The following is a 16,948-nucleotide window of genomic DNA, read 5'->3' on the forward strand; positions in this document are numbered from 1 at the left end:
GTAATTAATGACAGAATTTTCATTTTTGGGTGAACTATCCCTTTAAAGAAATATGAAGTTAAATTTGGATATTAAATCAAATATGGAGTTGTTATTGATTTGTTAACATTGTTAACTTCTAAACGTTAACAATGATCCTTTAAAAGGATTTCAAATTCACATTCGTACATTCTCATTTAAAATGTACAATCTTTGGATGAAAATATTGATGATACAAATAAGCAATATACAATTCGCAGTTTGCAATTTTTAAAAAAGGACATTTAAGGCATTTAAATATATGCAGAACCAGCTTCATATTTCAATAATAATGCAGAAAAAAACAATCCGTTCATTAAGCAAATTCAAGAAATCTTTAACATACAATTATGTAATATAACAAGATATTATAGTGTAATCATGAAGTCATATTCAGAGGTGCAACATTTTATGAATATTTATGATGTAATTTGCTGATTGTTTATAACTTCACAAACGTCTAACCTTAGTTTTTATTTTCTCTCCCCTCTTGTGTACGTGTAGATGTTTAACATGATTTTTGCAGGACGTTATATCATTCTTTTGATGGGGATATTCTCAGTCTACACTGGATTGATCTACAATGACTGCTTCTCCAAGTCCCTCAACATGTTCGGCTCAAGCTGGAGTGTGCGGCCCATGTTTTTCCCTAAGGGAAACTGGACGTAAGTTCACAACATTAAACCAGTGAAATCTTACTTTGATTGTCAAATGAATTTATAATGAAAATAACAAAAAGCAAAACATTAAAACAGCATGTAAAATACAGTGTCTCATCTCAAATGTACAGATGTAAAGCAATCATTATATCCTGACTTACATTCACTTTTTAATGAATTTGACATTGTACAATTTTTGTATGTATTTGTAGGTTTGAGACTCTGGATGGTAACTCAGTTCTTCAGTTAGACCCTGCTGTTCCTGGCGTGTTTGGTGGCCCTTATCCTCTGGGCATTGACCCCGTATGTTTCACAAAAAAACACATTCATACAGTATACACGCAGCCATGCAGAGACAGCTTAGACAAATAAATTAATTCACACCTCAGACACATTTTTACATCATGCATTTTTACTGCAGTGCCTGCATTGGATGTTGACAAAATTCAGCATAAGTGTACACAAATAAGGTGCTCGAAACAGAATGTGATGTTCATAATCTTTTCATAATGTGACTTTTGTTGTGCTTTAAATAAGCGCACTTAACAGTATCTTGATGTGTTGACTAAGTTATGTACATAACACATGTCAAGTACTTAATTATAATTTTAAGCGTATTGTGTTAGCTAATATTAATTTAAAATTATTTTAAATGTACTAAATTGCAACATCATCATTACAAATATGTAATTATAAATATATTTAAATAAATGGCATACAAGTTTCAATAGACATTGCATATTTTATTTAGTGTATTTTGGCATAAATTCTTGTAGGTACATTTGGCAGTACACTTTAACCATATTTCAAAAGCAGATAGAAGTGAGAAATTGCACACAATTGCTTTGAATATTAATTCACATTTTTCTTTTTATTGCAATAACATGCAATTAAGTGTCCAAAAGCATTACATTCAGTTTTCACTTAAGTATGTCTATTACATTATTTCTGTAGTAAACTTTTTAAAAGTATGCTAAAATGTCCTTCTTTTTAACAAAATGAATGAAAGGAAAGAGGATTAGAGGCCTTTTACATAGAATCTGGTTTTCGCGGGTAGACAGAATTGAACAGAATATGTCTTCAGACATTTTTGTAAAAATTGAGAAAAAATACCATGTCAACTTAACATTTTTTTCATGCTGTAAAGACCAATTCATTCACCATTCATATGTGCAAAGACCAATAATTACCAAAAAGCACAAATGAGAACGTTTCTTCCTCTATACTTTTTACACTGTGATTTGTATTACAAACAACTAAAATAAGGCTCTTCAGTTCAATTCTGGTATAAGACTGTTCTACTAATATTTCTCTGTTAGATCTGGAATGTTGCCACAAATAAGCTGACTTTCCTGAACTCGTTTAAGATGAAGATGTCTGTAGTCCTGGGTGTCATTCACATGCTGTTTGGTGTCACGCTGTCCCTCTTCAATCACCTGTAAGTGTGTGTTCAAATGTGTCAGATAGAAGTGAGAAATTGCACACAATTGCTTTGAATATGAATTCACATTTTTCTTTTTATTGCAATTAAGTGTCCAAAAGCATTACATTCAGTTTTCACTTAAGTATGTCTATTACATTATTTCTGTAGTAAACTTTTTAAAAGTATGCTAAAATGTCCTTCTTTTTAACAAAATGAATGAAAGGAAAGAGGATTAGAGGCCTTTTACATAGAATCTGGTTTTCGCGGGTAGACAGAATTGAACAGAATATGTCTTCAGACATTTTTGTAAAAATTGAGAAAAAATACCATGTCAACTTAACATTTTTTTCATGCTGTAAAGACCAATTCATTCACCATTCATATGTGCAAAGACCAATAATTACCAAAAAGCACAAATGAGAACGTTTCTTCCTCTATACTTTTTACACTGTGATTTGTATTACAAACAACTAAAATAAGGCTCTTCAGTTCAATTCTGGTATAAGACTGTTCTACTAATATTTCTCTGTTAGATCTGGAATGTTGCCACAAATAAGCTGACTTTCCTGAACTCGTTTAAGATGAAGATGTCTGTAGTCCTGGGTGTCATTCACATGCTGTTTGGTGTCACGCTGTCCCTCTTCAATCACCTGTAAGTGTGTGTTCAAATGTGTGCGTGTGGAGCAGCTAGTGTACGAATTACTAAGTGTAATGACTGGGGATCGTCCTTTCGTGTTTTGCTCTAACTGCATTTCTTTCTCACAGGTACTTCAAGAAACCTTTGAACATTTTCCTGGGTTTCATTCCTGAGATTGTGTTCATGAGCAGTCTGTTTGGTTATCTGATCCTGCTCATCTTCTACAAGTGGGCGGCTTATGATGCAGCGACATCTAAAGATGCTCCCAGTCTACTGATTGCTTTCATCAATATGTGTCTTTTCAACTACAATGATCCTACCAACAAACCCTTGTACAGAGGACAGGTAATACACACATTTAAAAGAAAACAAATAGATGGATAGAATTCTGGCTAGGATCAGATAGAATTCTGGTTGGATGATTGGAGGATCTCTTTCTATGTGTGCATAGGTGGGGATTCAGTCTCTGTTGGTGGTGATAGCTCTGGCGTGTGTGCCGTGTATGCTGGTGGTGAAGACTATGGTCCTGCGCCGTCAGTACCTGTGGAAGAAGCACCTGGTATGCTTATTTACTCTAATCAAAACCAGCCAAACTTCATCTTTGTTTTTCATTTTATGTCATTAAATCATAGAGCATGATATTGAAATGGAATGCTGAAAGTGTTTGTTTTGTTTCATTGTCCATGACAAATGCAAACTACACAAATATTAGTAGATATAACAAACAAACAGACCTCTGATATTGGGACGCTGGGGTTTGGAGTTACAGACTGTGAACATTGTGTTTCCTCAAATGTTTTTAACAGCATGCCATGGGACAAAGCCAAGTATAACACCTTAACTGAATTTCTTCATAGATGTATGTCTGTGTGCATATATGTATGTTCAATAGAGTAGAATTGTGCATAATTTTTCATATGTGTAGGTAGGATCAAATGAGATTGGGAAGGAAGAGGCAACTCTGATTTGGCCCAATGGGGCACCTACCATGCTGGAAGCTTTTACAGCAGGTTGAGGATTGTTTAGAAAAAGATAATAGGTAATAGATATCTTGTGTTCCATTCACAGGACAGATTAAGTGTTGAGAGTACTGATGTTCTCAAAATGATAAAATACAAGAATAGCCTTAAATTCACCATAATGTTGAACTAGTATCAGTTCTTGTTCAAATCAGGAAAAATCTGTAGAATTCAGCAGGATGGATTTTAAATTTTGTAAATATATCTTGAAAGTGGCAAAAATGCCACTTTATTTAGATTTAAAATATGGGGGCCACTAATGGAAATTTCTTGTGTTATGTGTTAAATGAATAGTTCACCCAAAAAAGAAAAGAACATCCAAGTTGTAGTTGAGTTTATTTCTTCATCTGAACAGGTTTGGAGAAATTTAGCATTACTTCACTTGCTAACCAACGGATCCTCTGCAGTGAATGGGTGTTGTTGAATAGCAAATTTTTTTTTTTTTTTTGAAAATCAATTCCAGGGGACACAAATTATCCCTTGATTAACAAAATTAGATAATTTATGATACTGGTCCAGTTGCTTTGTGATTAACAGGTGAAGCTCCATCGTGTTTTAGTAGGTGCCCCAAGCAGCCATGCCAAACACAGCATACACTCAGGCGACCCATGGCGTGCTGATAGCCACACAGACCTTGTTTGTATTTAGTCCCAGATGAGGGAGGCAAGACCTGCAGAGAATCTAGAAACTTTAGAGCAGACAGGCACCAGCTCACCCACCGGACTCACCCAACAGGGCACGCAGAAGTTCGGTGGCATCCGGGTCGGAAACGGGCCTACAGAAGACGAGGCGGAGATCATTGACCACGACCAACTCTCACAGCACTCAGAGGAAGGAGATGAGGTGGGTGGAGTCTGTGATGTCAGCCTGTGGTACATGACGTGGAATTATTTGAATTGTAATGTTTTTCTGATATTTATTGGTGCATATTCCTCATTACATATACTTAAAAATACAACCTAATCACAACAGCTGAGGGACATTTTGATGGCACACAGAGAAACATTGCTAAAGTGATGTTTTCTTGTGTGATGTTGTATAGTTTGGCTGCAGTGAGATCATGTTTAATGGAAAATAAACTATTGTTTACCAGTGTTTTAAGTGTATCTGCCTAGACAAAAGATAGTCTGATTAAAAGGATTGTCATCCTACAGTAATTTGAGAAACGTAAACAGAGGAGTAACTTCTCAGCAAGACTCTGTGAGCAGTCTGACTCACCCGCTCCAAACATACCCACCATTGGAATGTGCAAAATATTTTCATATTTTCTTACCTTTTGACATTGCCCTGAACGGTCTGTTCCATCATGTGCTGAGCAGATAAAAACAACAAATAATGAAAATACGCTTGAATGAATTAAAGGCTGCGTTCTTGGTAGCATAATGTTTTAGAGTTTTAGGTTGAAACCTGTCATGAATATTTCCTGCTAATATATATTCCCGAGAGTAAAGAAAAAAAAAACATGCAATTACATTTTGCATTAAGAAAAAGTTTTTAAGACTATTAAGATTTTTACTAGTTTTTACTCCAGTATTTTACTCTAAGTTCTTATTACTCTAATGCAAAAAATATATTTTAATTGGGAAGTGTTTATATTTCATGATAGCATTTGTTGTAATACCTGATTAAAATAAAAATTATTATTACATTGTTTTACTGCAGTGTTGTGAAAATATATTACAGTGATGAGAAATGAATGAGAATCATCATTGAGAATAATGGAATTACTAACAAATTTGAAAATAAAACCAGGTGCATTACAGTTGCAGTAAGAAATGTGCTTAATTGTTATGAAAATAATGTCACAATGCAAGCAAATCTTATCATACTTAAAAAAAACATAAATATACTTAAATACTTATAGTATAATGCTTAACAAAAAATAAACTAAATAGCAAACGTTTGGCGTGACTTAGACATATTTTCTTGAGATTCAGCCTATTAGATGTTTTTGTGGGCAATAACTAGACAGTTTTAATAAGTAACACATTTATGTCATTTTATTTATTATTAAATGTTAGTGTCATCATTATTATTGATGTGTGGTCTGTTAAGACACAATGGAAAAAATGAAAGTTAGCTATATGATGATTCAATAATTTTGGAATGCACTGAAGTGTTGAAACTTGTTTTGAAACAGTGATTATTTATGGCCATCCAAATTGAATCTTTCTATAATGTATTATTATGAGTAACAAGATGAGTTATGACTGAGGTGAAGGTTTGTGGTATTACCCACACATGGCATTAATTGTTCATGGTGAAAGAGGATTGCATAGATCCTCATCTACTGAGATGGAAAAACTTAGTATACTGAGTGCAAACACAAGGACAGGATCCAGCATGCGCATATCAGAATATTGTATAATAGTAGTGCTTGGTGCATGTGTGCCAGAGTTAAAGAGAATACTATATACATAATAATACACATAAAAAAAACATTCCTAACAGATTGCAGATTGCTTTCTTTGTCTGATCTGTAACCTTTGACCTGCCTTTGATTTGTTTACTTAAAACTCTGTTCTCTACTTTTCAAGCATTCAGAGGAAGAACCGGTAAGAGAATTGTGTGTATTGTTCTGTTACTTTTGCATTCACATAATCTTTCTTATATATTAATTATTCATGAAAATAATTGATAATAAATATTTTATTCAAACACTTTCCGCAAATAAAAAAAATATGTCATGTGTGGATGTGGATGTCATGAAACAGTGTTTTCAAGTACAATTATATTAAAATGTTTGCAAGCTAAGTTATATTGATTTTGACTTATGAAATATGAAATAACAGGTCTTAGTGAAACATACAATAAAATTACTCTAGATTTTCACTTTACAAAAAGGGAAAACAAGAAGCATGTTCTGCCATCTGTGAAGTATAAAATATGGTAGTTTGTATATATTATCATTGGGAAGTAATGACCTTCAATGATCCATCAAACTTATTTTTCATGGTACACAGTGTTTTATTGTATATTTGCACGTGCTAGGAACCAAATATACTATTTTTTTAGGGTAAGTGGTACCAAATAATTGTGAATTAATGTAAATGGATGAAAAGATAATTCGTGACACACTACAGTTTCTTAGTAAGGCAGTTATTTCTATACATGATTGTTAGAATTATGTAATATCCTTGATATTGTGTTATTGAGTTAATGCACACTAGTAATCTATGCACTTTGAGTCACTCAATAGCCTTGGCCCTTCTGGTTTCTATGATAACCTGGTAACACACCTCTGCTGGAGAACAATGAGAGTGTTATGTCAGGTTTTCCATGATGGCTTTTGAGCCATTCGGCACTCTCAACAAAAGATTCAAGAGGAAAAGGGAAACCAGCCTCTGCCAAGCCAAACTTTACATGACTTTAAGTAGTACAAGAATCAATCCTATCTTTTCCCTTTTGATAAACACACCTGACATCAATGCTTCTTCAATTATTTTTCTTGCGGAGTAAAACTTATTTCTATTGAACATAATCTTTGACCACCTAAGCACTCTTTTTTTTAGATTTTACATAACATAGGTCCTTGGTCATTTGGTTAATATGGAAGACGGCTGCAAAGGTAGTCAGTGGGGGACAGTGAGGTGTTAGAAGTCATAAGTATTACGATGACAGCTCTGTTCAAGCAAAACTTATGTGAAAATTGTGTCAAAAACTCTTTCTCCTCATCTTCATCCTCATCGCCTGTGCACAAATTTGCTGACCTCAGTTTGCTTCTCTATGACAGTGTGTTGTCTTTCTTATTGTTACTTTGTGCATATGTGTCAGTTCAGGACCATGACCAGTTCACACTCACATCTGGTATTGGACACATTTTAAAAATAATATAAACAAACAAAAAATGGATATGAGCATTAAATGGGAATGAGAATTGAGCACTAAGGCCTGCAGTGTAGCCTTAGATTCCAGTCATCTCTATTATTATTTTTTTCATACAGTTTTGAATTTGTGCACCTCCTGAAACAATTTCATACATACATTTCATACATATAGCAAGCATAAGCGTGTACATTTTATGTATCTGAGAAAAGTCAGTCTACATTTCCATCCATTTTCTGTCCATCTTTTCTCCAAACCACTTGTCCTATGTAGGGTCTGGTTGGCCAGTCTGTTGCAGTACTCTAGATTTATTATAAAATAAACTTCAGTGTTTTTGTACATACACTGCTCATGACTTGGCAGAAGGGGATCTGTGATCTTTAGATTGAAAATGGAAAAAAAAAACTGCTAATTTCTCTGTAATCTCTCTGGATTGTTAAAAGACAGGAAAAAAATCACTGACATCACAGTCATCTCAGCTCTATTGTTCTCAACACTAATGACACCATGCGTCTTCCACAATATGAAAATATTATGATGGAAAGTGAAGATGAATTACAGAACTAGTCCTCCTTAATAGAAGAGTACATTTATCATTTCTGAATCAGATAACACTTTACTAGCCACATTCACAAAAAAATAAATAAATTTAAGAAGCTTCCAGTAGAAGCACAACAGCAAAATAATAAAATAATATATGCACAAAAAAGTGGGTTTATGATCAGATATCTGATAAAAAAAATAAAAATAAAAAAAAAAAGTATACCATCAGTGTACTGTAAGTCACATTGGATACAAGTGTTTTCCAAATATATAAATGTGGCTATGTTCCTAAAATAATACTAGTTTACTGCTTTTTGAATACTGCATACTGCCTATTGTAAGTAGGTATTATGCAAAAAAGGGTATAAAGAGTTCAAACTGTTGTTTTCTGCATAGCATTTTAATGCAGGGAGAAGAGGTAAAAGTTATCATCTTTAAAATAAAACTGGTTATTATGAATTTTTTATTAATTTGTGGTAACACTTTAGATTAGGAAACACTATTCACTATTAACAAGTTGCTTATAAACATGCATATTACTAGCATATTGGCCGTTTATTAGTATTTATATAGCACTGTAACGAATCAGTCCACTGAAGGCGAGTTGAAGTGAGAACCCAAGTGCAGTTTATTTACAGTGTGATCCAAACATCCAAACAATAATCCGTGACTTGACTTGACATAAACAGACTTGACTAGAACAGACTTGAACATGAACAAACCAATGGGAAACAAGACACATGACTAAGACAACCAATCAGAACATGACACAATGAACAGTGGAACCAATAGCATGAAGATATGAGGGAGGGAAGGGAAGCATGACACAAACAGCATGAAACAATTACAAAATAAAAGTCACAGCAAATATGGTAAACAGAAGTATGAACTTATACCAAATAAAACAAAATAGCAATACACTTATTATACAGGGTTAAATGACTCGGGCGTGGCGGCCATCTTGGCCGGGGACTCGGGCGTAACGTGAGCAGACTCTAGAAGATCAGTTGAGACGTGACGAGACTCTAGAAGGGCGGCCATTTTGCGAAGAGACTGTTGTGTGGTGGCCATCTTGCAACGAAGCTCTTCAATGATGGCCATATTGTGAAGAATCTCCTGAGTGTGATGATGATGTATGATGTGAGCAGGCTCTGGCTTGGCAGACGTGACGTGAAGAGGACTTGGCGTAGCAGACAATTGCGTGGCATTAACTGTGATATGTCCTTAATTAATCCAAAACGAAAAATGTCTTTTATGAATGTTTCATTAAAATCCACTAGGTGACAAAGCCCACAAAAGTCCTCCACATAATCCTCAATGGAGCGATTACCTTGACGGAGGCGAACTAGGCGATCTGCTGGGTTCATATTTTCGGTCGTGTATTCTGTAACGAATCAGTCCACTGAAGGTGAGTTGAAGTGAGAACCCAAGTGCAGTTTATTTACAGGTGATCCAAACATCCACACATATTAATTAATTTTGCATAATAATTAATGGTATTTTATTTCCATATAAAACTGATCAACATACAAACATATATCACAGCAAATATGGTAAACAGAAGTATGAACTTGTTTGAGTGAGAACCAATTAGCACATTTGAGCTTCCACAAGAACCAATGAGGTTTGTTCTTGGTCTATTGTTGAATGACAGAATTTTCATTTTTGTCTGAACTAACCTTTTAAGATAGCTTTTAACTTTTTTTGGATCCTACATTCAAAGATCATTATTGACCCTTTTCTGTCTTTTTTTTTTCTGTAGTTTAACTTTGGAGATATGGCTGTTCATCAGGCCATTCACACTATAGAATACTGTCTGGGCTGCATCTCCAACACTGCCTCATACCTGCGGCTCTGGGCCCTCAGTTTGGCTCATGCTCGTAAGTTCATCCACACACACATAAAAATCCACAACACATCCACAGGCTTGTTAAAATTGAACTCACTCTTTCTCTGTCTGTCTGTCAGAGTTGTCTGAGGTTCTTTGGGGAATGGTGATGCATCTTGGACTGTCATCGAGGAGTGGTGGTGGATTCTTTGGCCTATCGATCATTTTCTCTGCCTTTGCCACACTAACAGTGTGCATCTTACTCATCATGGAGGGACTGTCTGCATTTCTGCATGCTCTGCGCTTACATTGGTGAGATAAACACACACATCAACACACAGGGCCGTAATTTGCCAGTGCAAACACATACAAATGAAATAATTTTCAATTTAAAATGTTCAATTGTTTTAAAATTTAAACAATTAATCTTTAACATTTTTATAGACATCAGAATCAGAATCAGAAGAGCTTTATTACCAAGTATGTTTACACACACAAGGAATTTGACTTGACGACAGGAGCTTCCAGTGTAGAAGAAAGTACAAACATAGTATGATGGACATGATGACGACATCACTCAAAAGTACCATTTGAGCTATATATAGTCGAGTCATGAAACTCTAGATAGCACAGGCTGATAGGTCTTTTCCATGCAATCTGTTAGCAATCACATCATTTACTACACAGCACAAGCTGATTGGCCTCTGTTCATTCTACAGCCAATAAGATTTTTTGCTCAATATTTAAATAGTCTGGTTCAGTGTTCACGCTATACTGGTGCTGCAGAACGCTATCAAAGTTTCTCTGAAATCCACCACCTCCCTCAGCTCCACCTGTCTACATCTGCTAGGGTATTTATGTATGCCTATTCATGCAGCAGCAACATCATAGCTTACATGCTCACAGCAGCGTGTCTGTGTATCTGTTGGCAGTAGCAATTTGTTCTGCAGCAGCATTCGTAGCAGATCTAGTCTGCTAAGACCAAATACATTAAAACTGTCATATCCATTAACACGCTAAAACTATTCCGAGTCGTTGAAAGGTTGTTAGCAAAAAGCTATGAATGAATAGAGCTGTACAACTAAGAGAAATTGTCTATTCAAAAACTGTTATTTTTTTTACAGTCACTCTATCCTTGACACTCTTTTCTGTTAACCCTCAAAGACCGAGACAGCCGCCCGCGGCTAAAAATAACTATTGTTCGTAAATGTTTAATAACTTTTGAACCGCTAATCTTATCTGAAAAGTGTCGTAAAGCAGAGATTCTCCGCTTTTCTGAGATATCGCATTTGTCTCATTTGGATATTCAGAGGCTCCGTAGCGTACGTGATTACGTCATCACATTTTGACAACATTGATTCGTCAGAAGAAACCAATGCATTTCGTCCTCTGAGCCAAACAGGAACGATTGTTGACGCTTAGTCCCACCCCCGTGACCAGATTGGTTCAAACTGTCACATATTCAACCAATAAACATAGGTTTTAGTCTTTTGAACCATTGTTTAGCAAGTTTCTTTGGAAATCTGAGCAAACGCAAAGTAAAAGTAAAGTGTGTCATGCGTGCACGAAAACAAACACACAATAACACATTTGCATGAGAGCACTCTCTGAAAAAGCCCAGAAAAACACAGGACTGAGCACTTTGACATAAAACAAACCAAAAACAAGGATGAAAAAGCGGTACATATCGGATAAAACACTGGAATTTAGGTATTCGCGTCGCTGGGCGATGTCCCGGTAAAATCAACTGACGCAGAGTGCAGCCAGCGGATCGAATCATTTGGCTGTTATATTATGTAAATAATAGTTCATAAAGATCATTTGCACTATTTTTTTCTGTTGCACTCTGTATATTTTGTTATTATATAACACGGTTTCCATTTTCTTTACTCCCTAAATGTTTTTGGACACATCTATATTGTTAGTAAAGTAAATAGACCTGTTTTTCACTGAAAAGCGCCTATAACAATATTGTAATAAATGGCTATAACTTGCTTGGGGAATGTTATTTGTAGACAAAAAATTATTTGGAAGTGTAAAACACCCAGATACAACTTTCTAAAGAAAAAAACCCAAACTTCAGGTGTTTTTGTTTGAGTACACAGTAGAAAAAAACACCCAATTATAGCTTGCGTTTTTCTTAAAATTCTGGAAATTCATTAATTCTTAGAGAAACCAAAGGGAAAATTGGGACTTTAAATTAGCTAGACTGAAACTTCAAGTGCTCCTGTTTATAATGATATATGGCACTTTATGCTCACTGCTACAATAGGTCTGAAAAAACAAAGAAAAGTACAGGCGTGTCAGGTGCCCCAAAATGTTCTAGGTCTTTAAGGGTTAAGATCTTAATGTGTAGATTATGTCATCCTTCTGAAATGTGCTACAGAGGGAAAGAATGTGAAGAGGAAAGGTAAACATATCGCTGCCTCTCAAGAATAACTTCTGATAATTCTGATAATGATTTTATAAGGCGCTAATTGTGGCATTTTGATGTCATTCTCGTCTCAACCCTTTCAAAATTCCTTCCACGGCCTATGCACACACAGACATGTTGGAGGTAAATGAGGTTCTACACTCTTAGTGGTTTTATTTGTTCCGTGCGTAGAAAGATGGAAGAGTCTTTTCTCTCTTGACTTAAATATTTACCACAGCAGTGAGACATTCCATCACTCTTAAATGTTTCCTTCTCTTGTAGATCTTCCACCCAGTCAAACCTTTTTTAGCTCAATGTAAAATCATGTTCCGGTTCCATTTGATGTTTAAAGGTTTCTGGATTAAAGGCATATATTACTTTTTTCTCATCTTTTTTTCCCACAGGGAACTGACTCCCTTAAATTATCAGAGAGCTGTCTTGCACACAATCACTTACTAACAGCTGTCTGTTTGATTTCAAAAATCTGTGTCTGGACATTACCTTACTCAAAATCTCAACCTTCGGTTCAAAAATATTTTCTCCCAACAGCAAATCTAAACACTCTTATCTATGACCCAATGATAGTGACGGAATGTGTGTGATTATGGCTTTTTTCACTCCTGGCAGCAAAACCTGGAGAAATTGAAAAATGTGCCCATTATAGACAAAGTTGGAGAAATAGCTCAAATAACAGTTTACCCACAGAGCTTACATGTATGACAGTTTCAGAAATAAAGGCAAAAATATATTAAAAATGACAGACATTTGGCTAATTTACAAGCATAGTTTGAGCTCTTCAACTTCAATATTCCCCATCAACTATTCTTATATACAGTAGAGAGTATTTTCAAGCGGGTATGATCTTTGCACAGAACATTCTGAGAAATTAGGGCTTTGTGTGTTTATTTTACAGTCGGCCTATAATCTGTAAATTGTTTTATATAGGATTTAAGTTTATACAAAGCAAATGTAACAGTTCTGTCAATCAGTCAAGTGAGAACCGTTATCGACTGATGCCAGAAATCTTAAAATTGAACAATAGTGTAGGTGTGTTGTAAGAGGGCATAAAAGTCATTTGGCCCACTAATAGCTGCCACAGTATAACAGTCTTCACCGGCTAACACATTCCTCATATGGTCATACAGCCCAACCCGATTTTCACCTTTTCACTTCAACACACTTTTGCTTTTGAGGAAGTAACCACAACATACTGCAAGTACACAAAGATTCAAGTCCATTGTTGTCAACAGGAATCAACAGGTGTTTTTAATATCAAATGTCCCGCTCATCACCGCTCTGACATTGCATTCTTTTGTCCTGTCTTTCCTGTCATTTAGGGTGGAGTTCCAGAACAAATTCTACACAGGACAGGGCTTCAAGTTTGTCCCGTTTTCCTTCGAGAGTATCTTGGAGGGTCGATTCGATGAATGAGCTACTACAGCTTTATCAAATATCATCAATTCCCACTCCTGCATGGATCCTGTCTCACCCTGTCCTCTTCAGGAGCAGTGCTGTCTGGTGATGTGTTTGTAAGATGTGACCCCTAACCTATGCACATTGGGTGTTTTTGAGATGTGCTGTGTTCTGTAAGCCTTCCTGCCAGATTTATAACCCCACTTTATGAATACAGTCCTTTAAAACAGTGGGTTAACTATAATAGATGTTGCAATGTTACAAATGTGTAAGGAGTCCTGATTGGAAATCTAGATTGAACAGTTTAATTACTTATTTTGAATGATTTCACAGACTCAAAAAAGGGCTTTTCACACTGCTCTTGACCCTGGGTTATTATCACCATTCTAAACTTTGACCCCAGGTAAAGGTACGTTTTACACAAATCTAAAAGCGGGGTTAGCACCGGATTGCGGTAGCAAACTTGTGCAATGTGAAACAATGCGGTATTAGAATATTATGGATAGATGCTTAGCAGCAGATACCCAATCGTGCCTCATATTCACATACTTTGGACAGTCATGGAAACATTGCACATTGTATAAACAGTTATTTCAGCGTTTGAAGGGAAAAATGTCAACTGGTGACAGAAAACATAAGAACTGATATGTACCTGATAGTCTACAATATATAATACGAGGATGAGCCATGCTAGAACCATCCCATATTCTTCTAGTCAATGACAATAACACCTCAAATTTGCAAATAAGACCGTTAACCCAGGATTTAGGAATGTACAGTGTGAAACATCAGATTAAGAACAGCCATGATTAATTGCTAACCTTGGCTAAATTATGAGCAGTGTAAAACATGGAGCAAGATAACCCAGGATTCCATTTACCTGGCATTTAGAATGACCCAGGATTAACTATTTTAAGTGAGAAAAGCCCTGAAGAGCAATATCCAAATAATGCAGGAGTGTCCAATCCTGCTCCTGGATGGCCAATGTTCTGCAAAATGTAGCTCCACCCAAATCCAACACACTTGCATGGAATTTTCTGGTGAGTCTGAAGACTTTGATTAGCTGCTTCAGGAGTGTTTAATTAAGGTTGGAGCTAAACAGGTTTGGACCCCCCTGAGTAAATAATATATTGTAGAGCAGTGGTTCCCAAACATATTCCTGGAGTACATTTTGAATGTTTCTTTTTCTGACACACTCATTTCAGGTTATGGAGTCTCTACTAATGAAATGATGGCCTAAATCAGGTGTGTTTGATTAAGGACACATTCAAAATTTTAACAGTGTTGGGGGCTCCAGAAATGTGGCTGAGAACTGCTGTTGTAGAGCAGAGCATAACTGGAATAAAATTTATATTCACTATAGAATCTTCCATGACTTTTACATGAAAATGTTTAAATTTTAAATTCTCTGATTCCAAGATAAACCATGAAAACCTGTATTTACATCTAAAACCATCAGTAAGTCTAGCCTTTATGGTTAAATTACATAATGTCTCAATATATAAACATCAGCTTTTCCTGCTGATGTTACTCTGCACCTATTGTGTCTCTCCACAAACCATTCTTATTGTGTTGTTTCGAAGGGACAGATGAAGTAGATGGTTTCAGGGATCACCCTGTTTAAATTAATTGAAAAATATATAACCATGATCCCACATTGATAAAAAAAGAAGCTAGTCAGAAAAAGCAACAACATTTTACAGAATAAATGTTAACATCCTGTTACTGAGTAGACAACAGTGGATATCATAAGTCTCTTGAGGCAGCTAGTAAAAGGTGTTAATATTTGGTGGACTGTCTTCAGCTGTGTCTTGCTCAAAAGTGAAACATATCAACATTATCAATGAATTAAAATATGAAAGATTTACTTTATCTTTTTTAATTTGCTGCTGTTTATTGTTTTGCTGTGGTGATGTGGCAATTCTTTTACATGCAGAAGAGAGTGTTTGTGCATGAACAGATATTTCAGTGAGGACTATACAATGAGTCAAAGATGTCTGTTGTTGTAAAACCCTGTTCCTCCTAAATCAGACAATTAAAGATCTGGGGACAATACACTCATGTCAGTGTTTCTATTAGATCTAAGAGTCTGTTATCATCAAATACACATTTGATTGTTAGTCTTAAAGGGTCATTTGGTGTCACGTGACTTGAATATTAAATCAGATAAAATATAAAATCAGATACATAACGTCAAAAGATTTGAACATTGAAGATGTTATTTGTAATTTTACATCTCTTGTTTCTTGACCCATGTGGACATGGAAGGGAAAGAAATGCCTCGTAAGACAAAGAACTTAATGAATCCACCAGGCTTTACAGCTCTAGTGGCTCCAGATTACCTCCATATTTGTGTCCAACTTCCCGTTCATGCAGAGGGAGGAAGAGAGGCAAGCATTAATGGAAAAATTGAATCTTTGCTGTGAACTATTTACTATTCAATTACTCTATATTGTGAGACTTTCTATACTGCATTCTGCTACCGTGCTGTTTTATTTTATTTATTTTTTTAGATATAGCAGAGATGGCCATTATTACTACTAAAACAAAACAGATGCATTATACTAAATAAGCAGAAAAATTCTCTATTGTAATGAGGAGGCTGAAGGCACATTAGAATCCATGTGCAGAAGTTTAATGAGGACAGCCGAACAATCAGAAATGTGAAGCAAGGCAAAGGGTCAAAACCACAGAAATAAGTCCAAACGGCAAACAGACAAGGGGATAATCCAAAGGCAGGAGTCGTGAGGGCAGGCAAGGTGCTCAAACACAATAAACGATCCAAACAGGCAGCCAAGTCAATAGGGTAATCCAAAAAACAGTAATCCAAGAAAGCAGGCAAAATGCTCATACACAAGGCAAACAGACAATAGGTAGAGAACGCACAGTAAGGCAGTGGAACTGGCAATACTTCGCAAAGCCTATTTGGTCATGCCATGCTTAAATGGCTGCCAAACAGGAAGTGACTGTAGAGTGAGCAGCACACAGTCAGTATTTGGGCGAGGGCTCCCTCTGCTGGCGTGGAATTACAGCACACCCTTCTGTAGGAGCTTCTCCCAGCGCTCGACATGGGTTAGGGTTAGGCCTAGCACAGCTCCAATCCCACAATCAGAGGCGTCTACTTCAACCACAAAGTGGAGTTTGGGATCAGGATGCTTAAGGATGGGAGC

The 16,948-nt window shown here is 35.9% G+C and overlaps 1 protein-coding gene across 2 annotated transcripts in view; it reads left to right on the forward strand.

The window, feature by feature from the left end:
* Positions 1-14,887, forward strand: part of LOC107655803 (V-type proton ATPase 116 kDa subunit a-like) — a 41,052-nt gene extending 26,165 nt beyond the window's left edge. Inside the window, exons 13-22 of one of the 2 annotated variants that reach the window (XM_016443379.1) lie at positions 523-683; positions 890-980; positions 1,997-2,115; positions 2,866-3,082; positions 3,189-3,296; positions 4,405-4,599; positions 6,294-6,311; positions 9,887-10,004; positions 10,093-10,264; positions 13,703-14,887. In XM_016443379.1, coding sequence (XP_016298865.1) covers positions 523-683; positions 890-980; positions 1,997-2,115; positions 2,866-3,082; positions 3,189-3,296; positions 4,405-4,599; positions 6,294-6,311; positions 9,887-10,004; positions 10,093-10,264; positions 13,703-13,796 — 1,293 coding nt within the window. In that variant the 3' untranslated portion in view covers positions 13,797-14,887. The remainder of the gene's footprint in view (positions 1-522; positions 684-889; positions 981-1,996; positions 2,116-2,865; positions 3,083-3,188; positions 3,297-4,404; positions 4,600-6,293; positions 6,312-9,886; positions 10,005-10,092; positions 10,265-13,702) is intronic. The other variant, XM_016443380.1, reaches the window with a different exon arrangement.
* Positions 14,888-16,948: the final 2,061 nt, after the last annotated feature.

Source organism: Sinocyclocheilus anshuiensis, unplaced genomic scaffold (genome assembly GCF_001515605.1).
Source record: "Sinocyclocheilus anshuiensis isolate Anshui unplaced genomic scaffold, SAMN03320099.WGS_v1.1 scaffold1185, whole genome shotgun sequence".
Taxonomy (NCBI): domain Eukaryota; kingdom Metazoa; phylum Chordata; class Actinopteri; order Cypriniformes; family Cyprinidae; genus Sinocyclocheilus; species Sinocyclocheilus anshuiensis.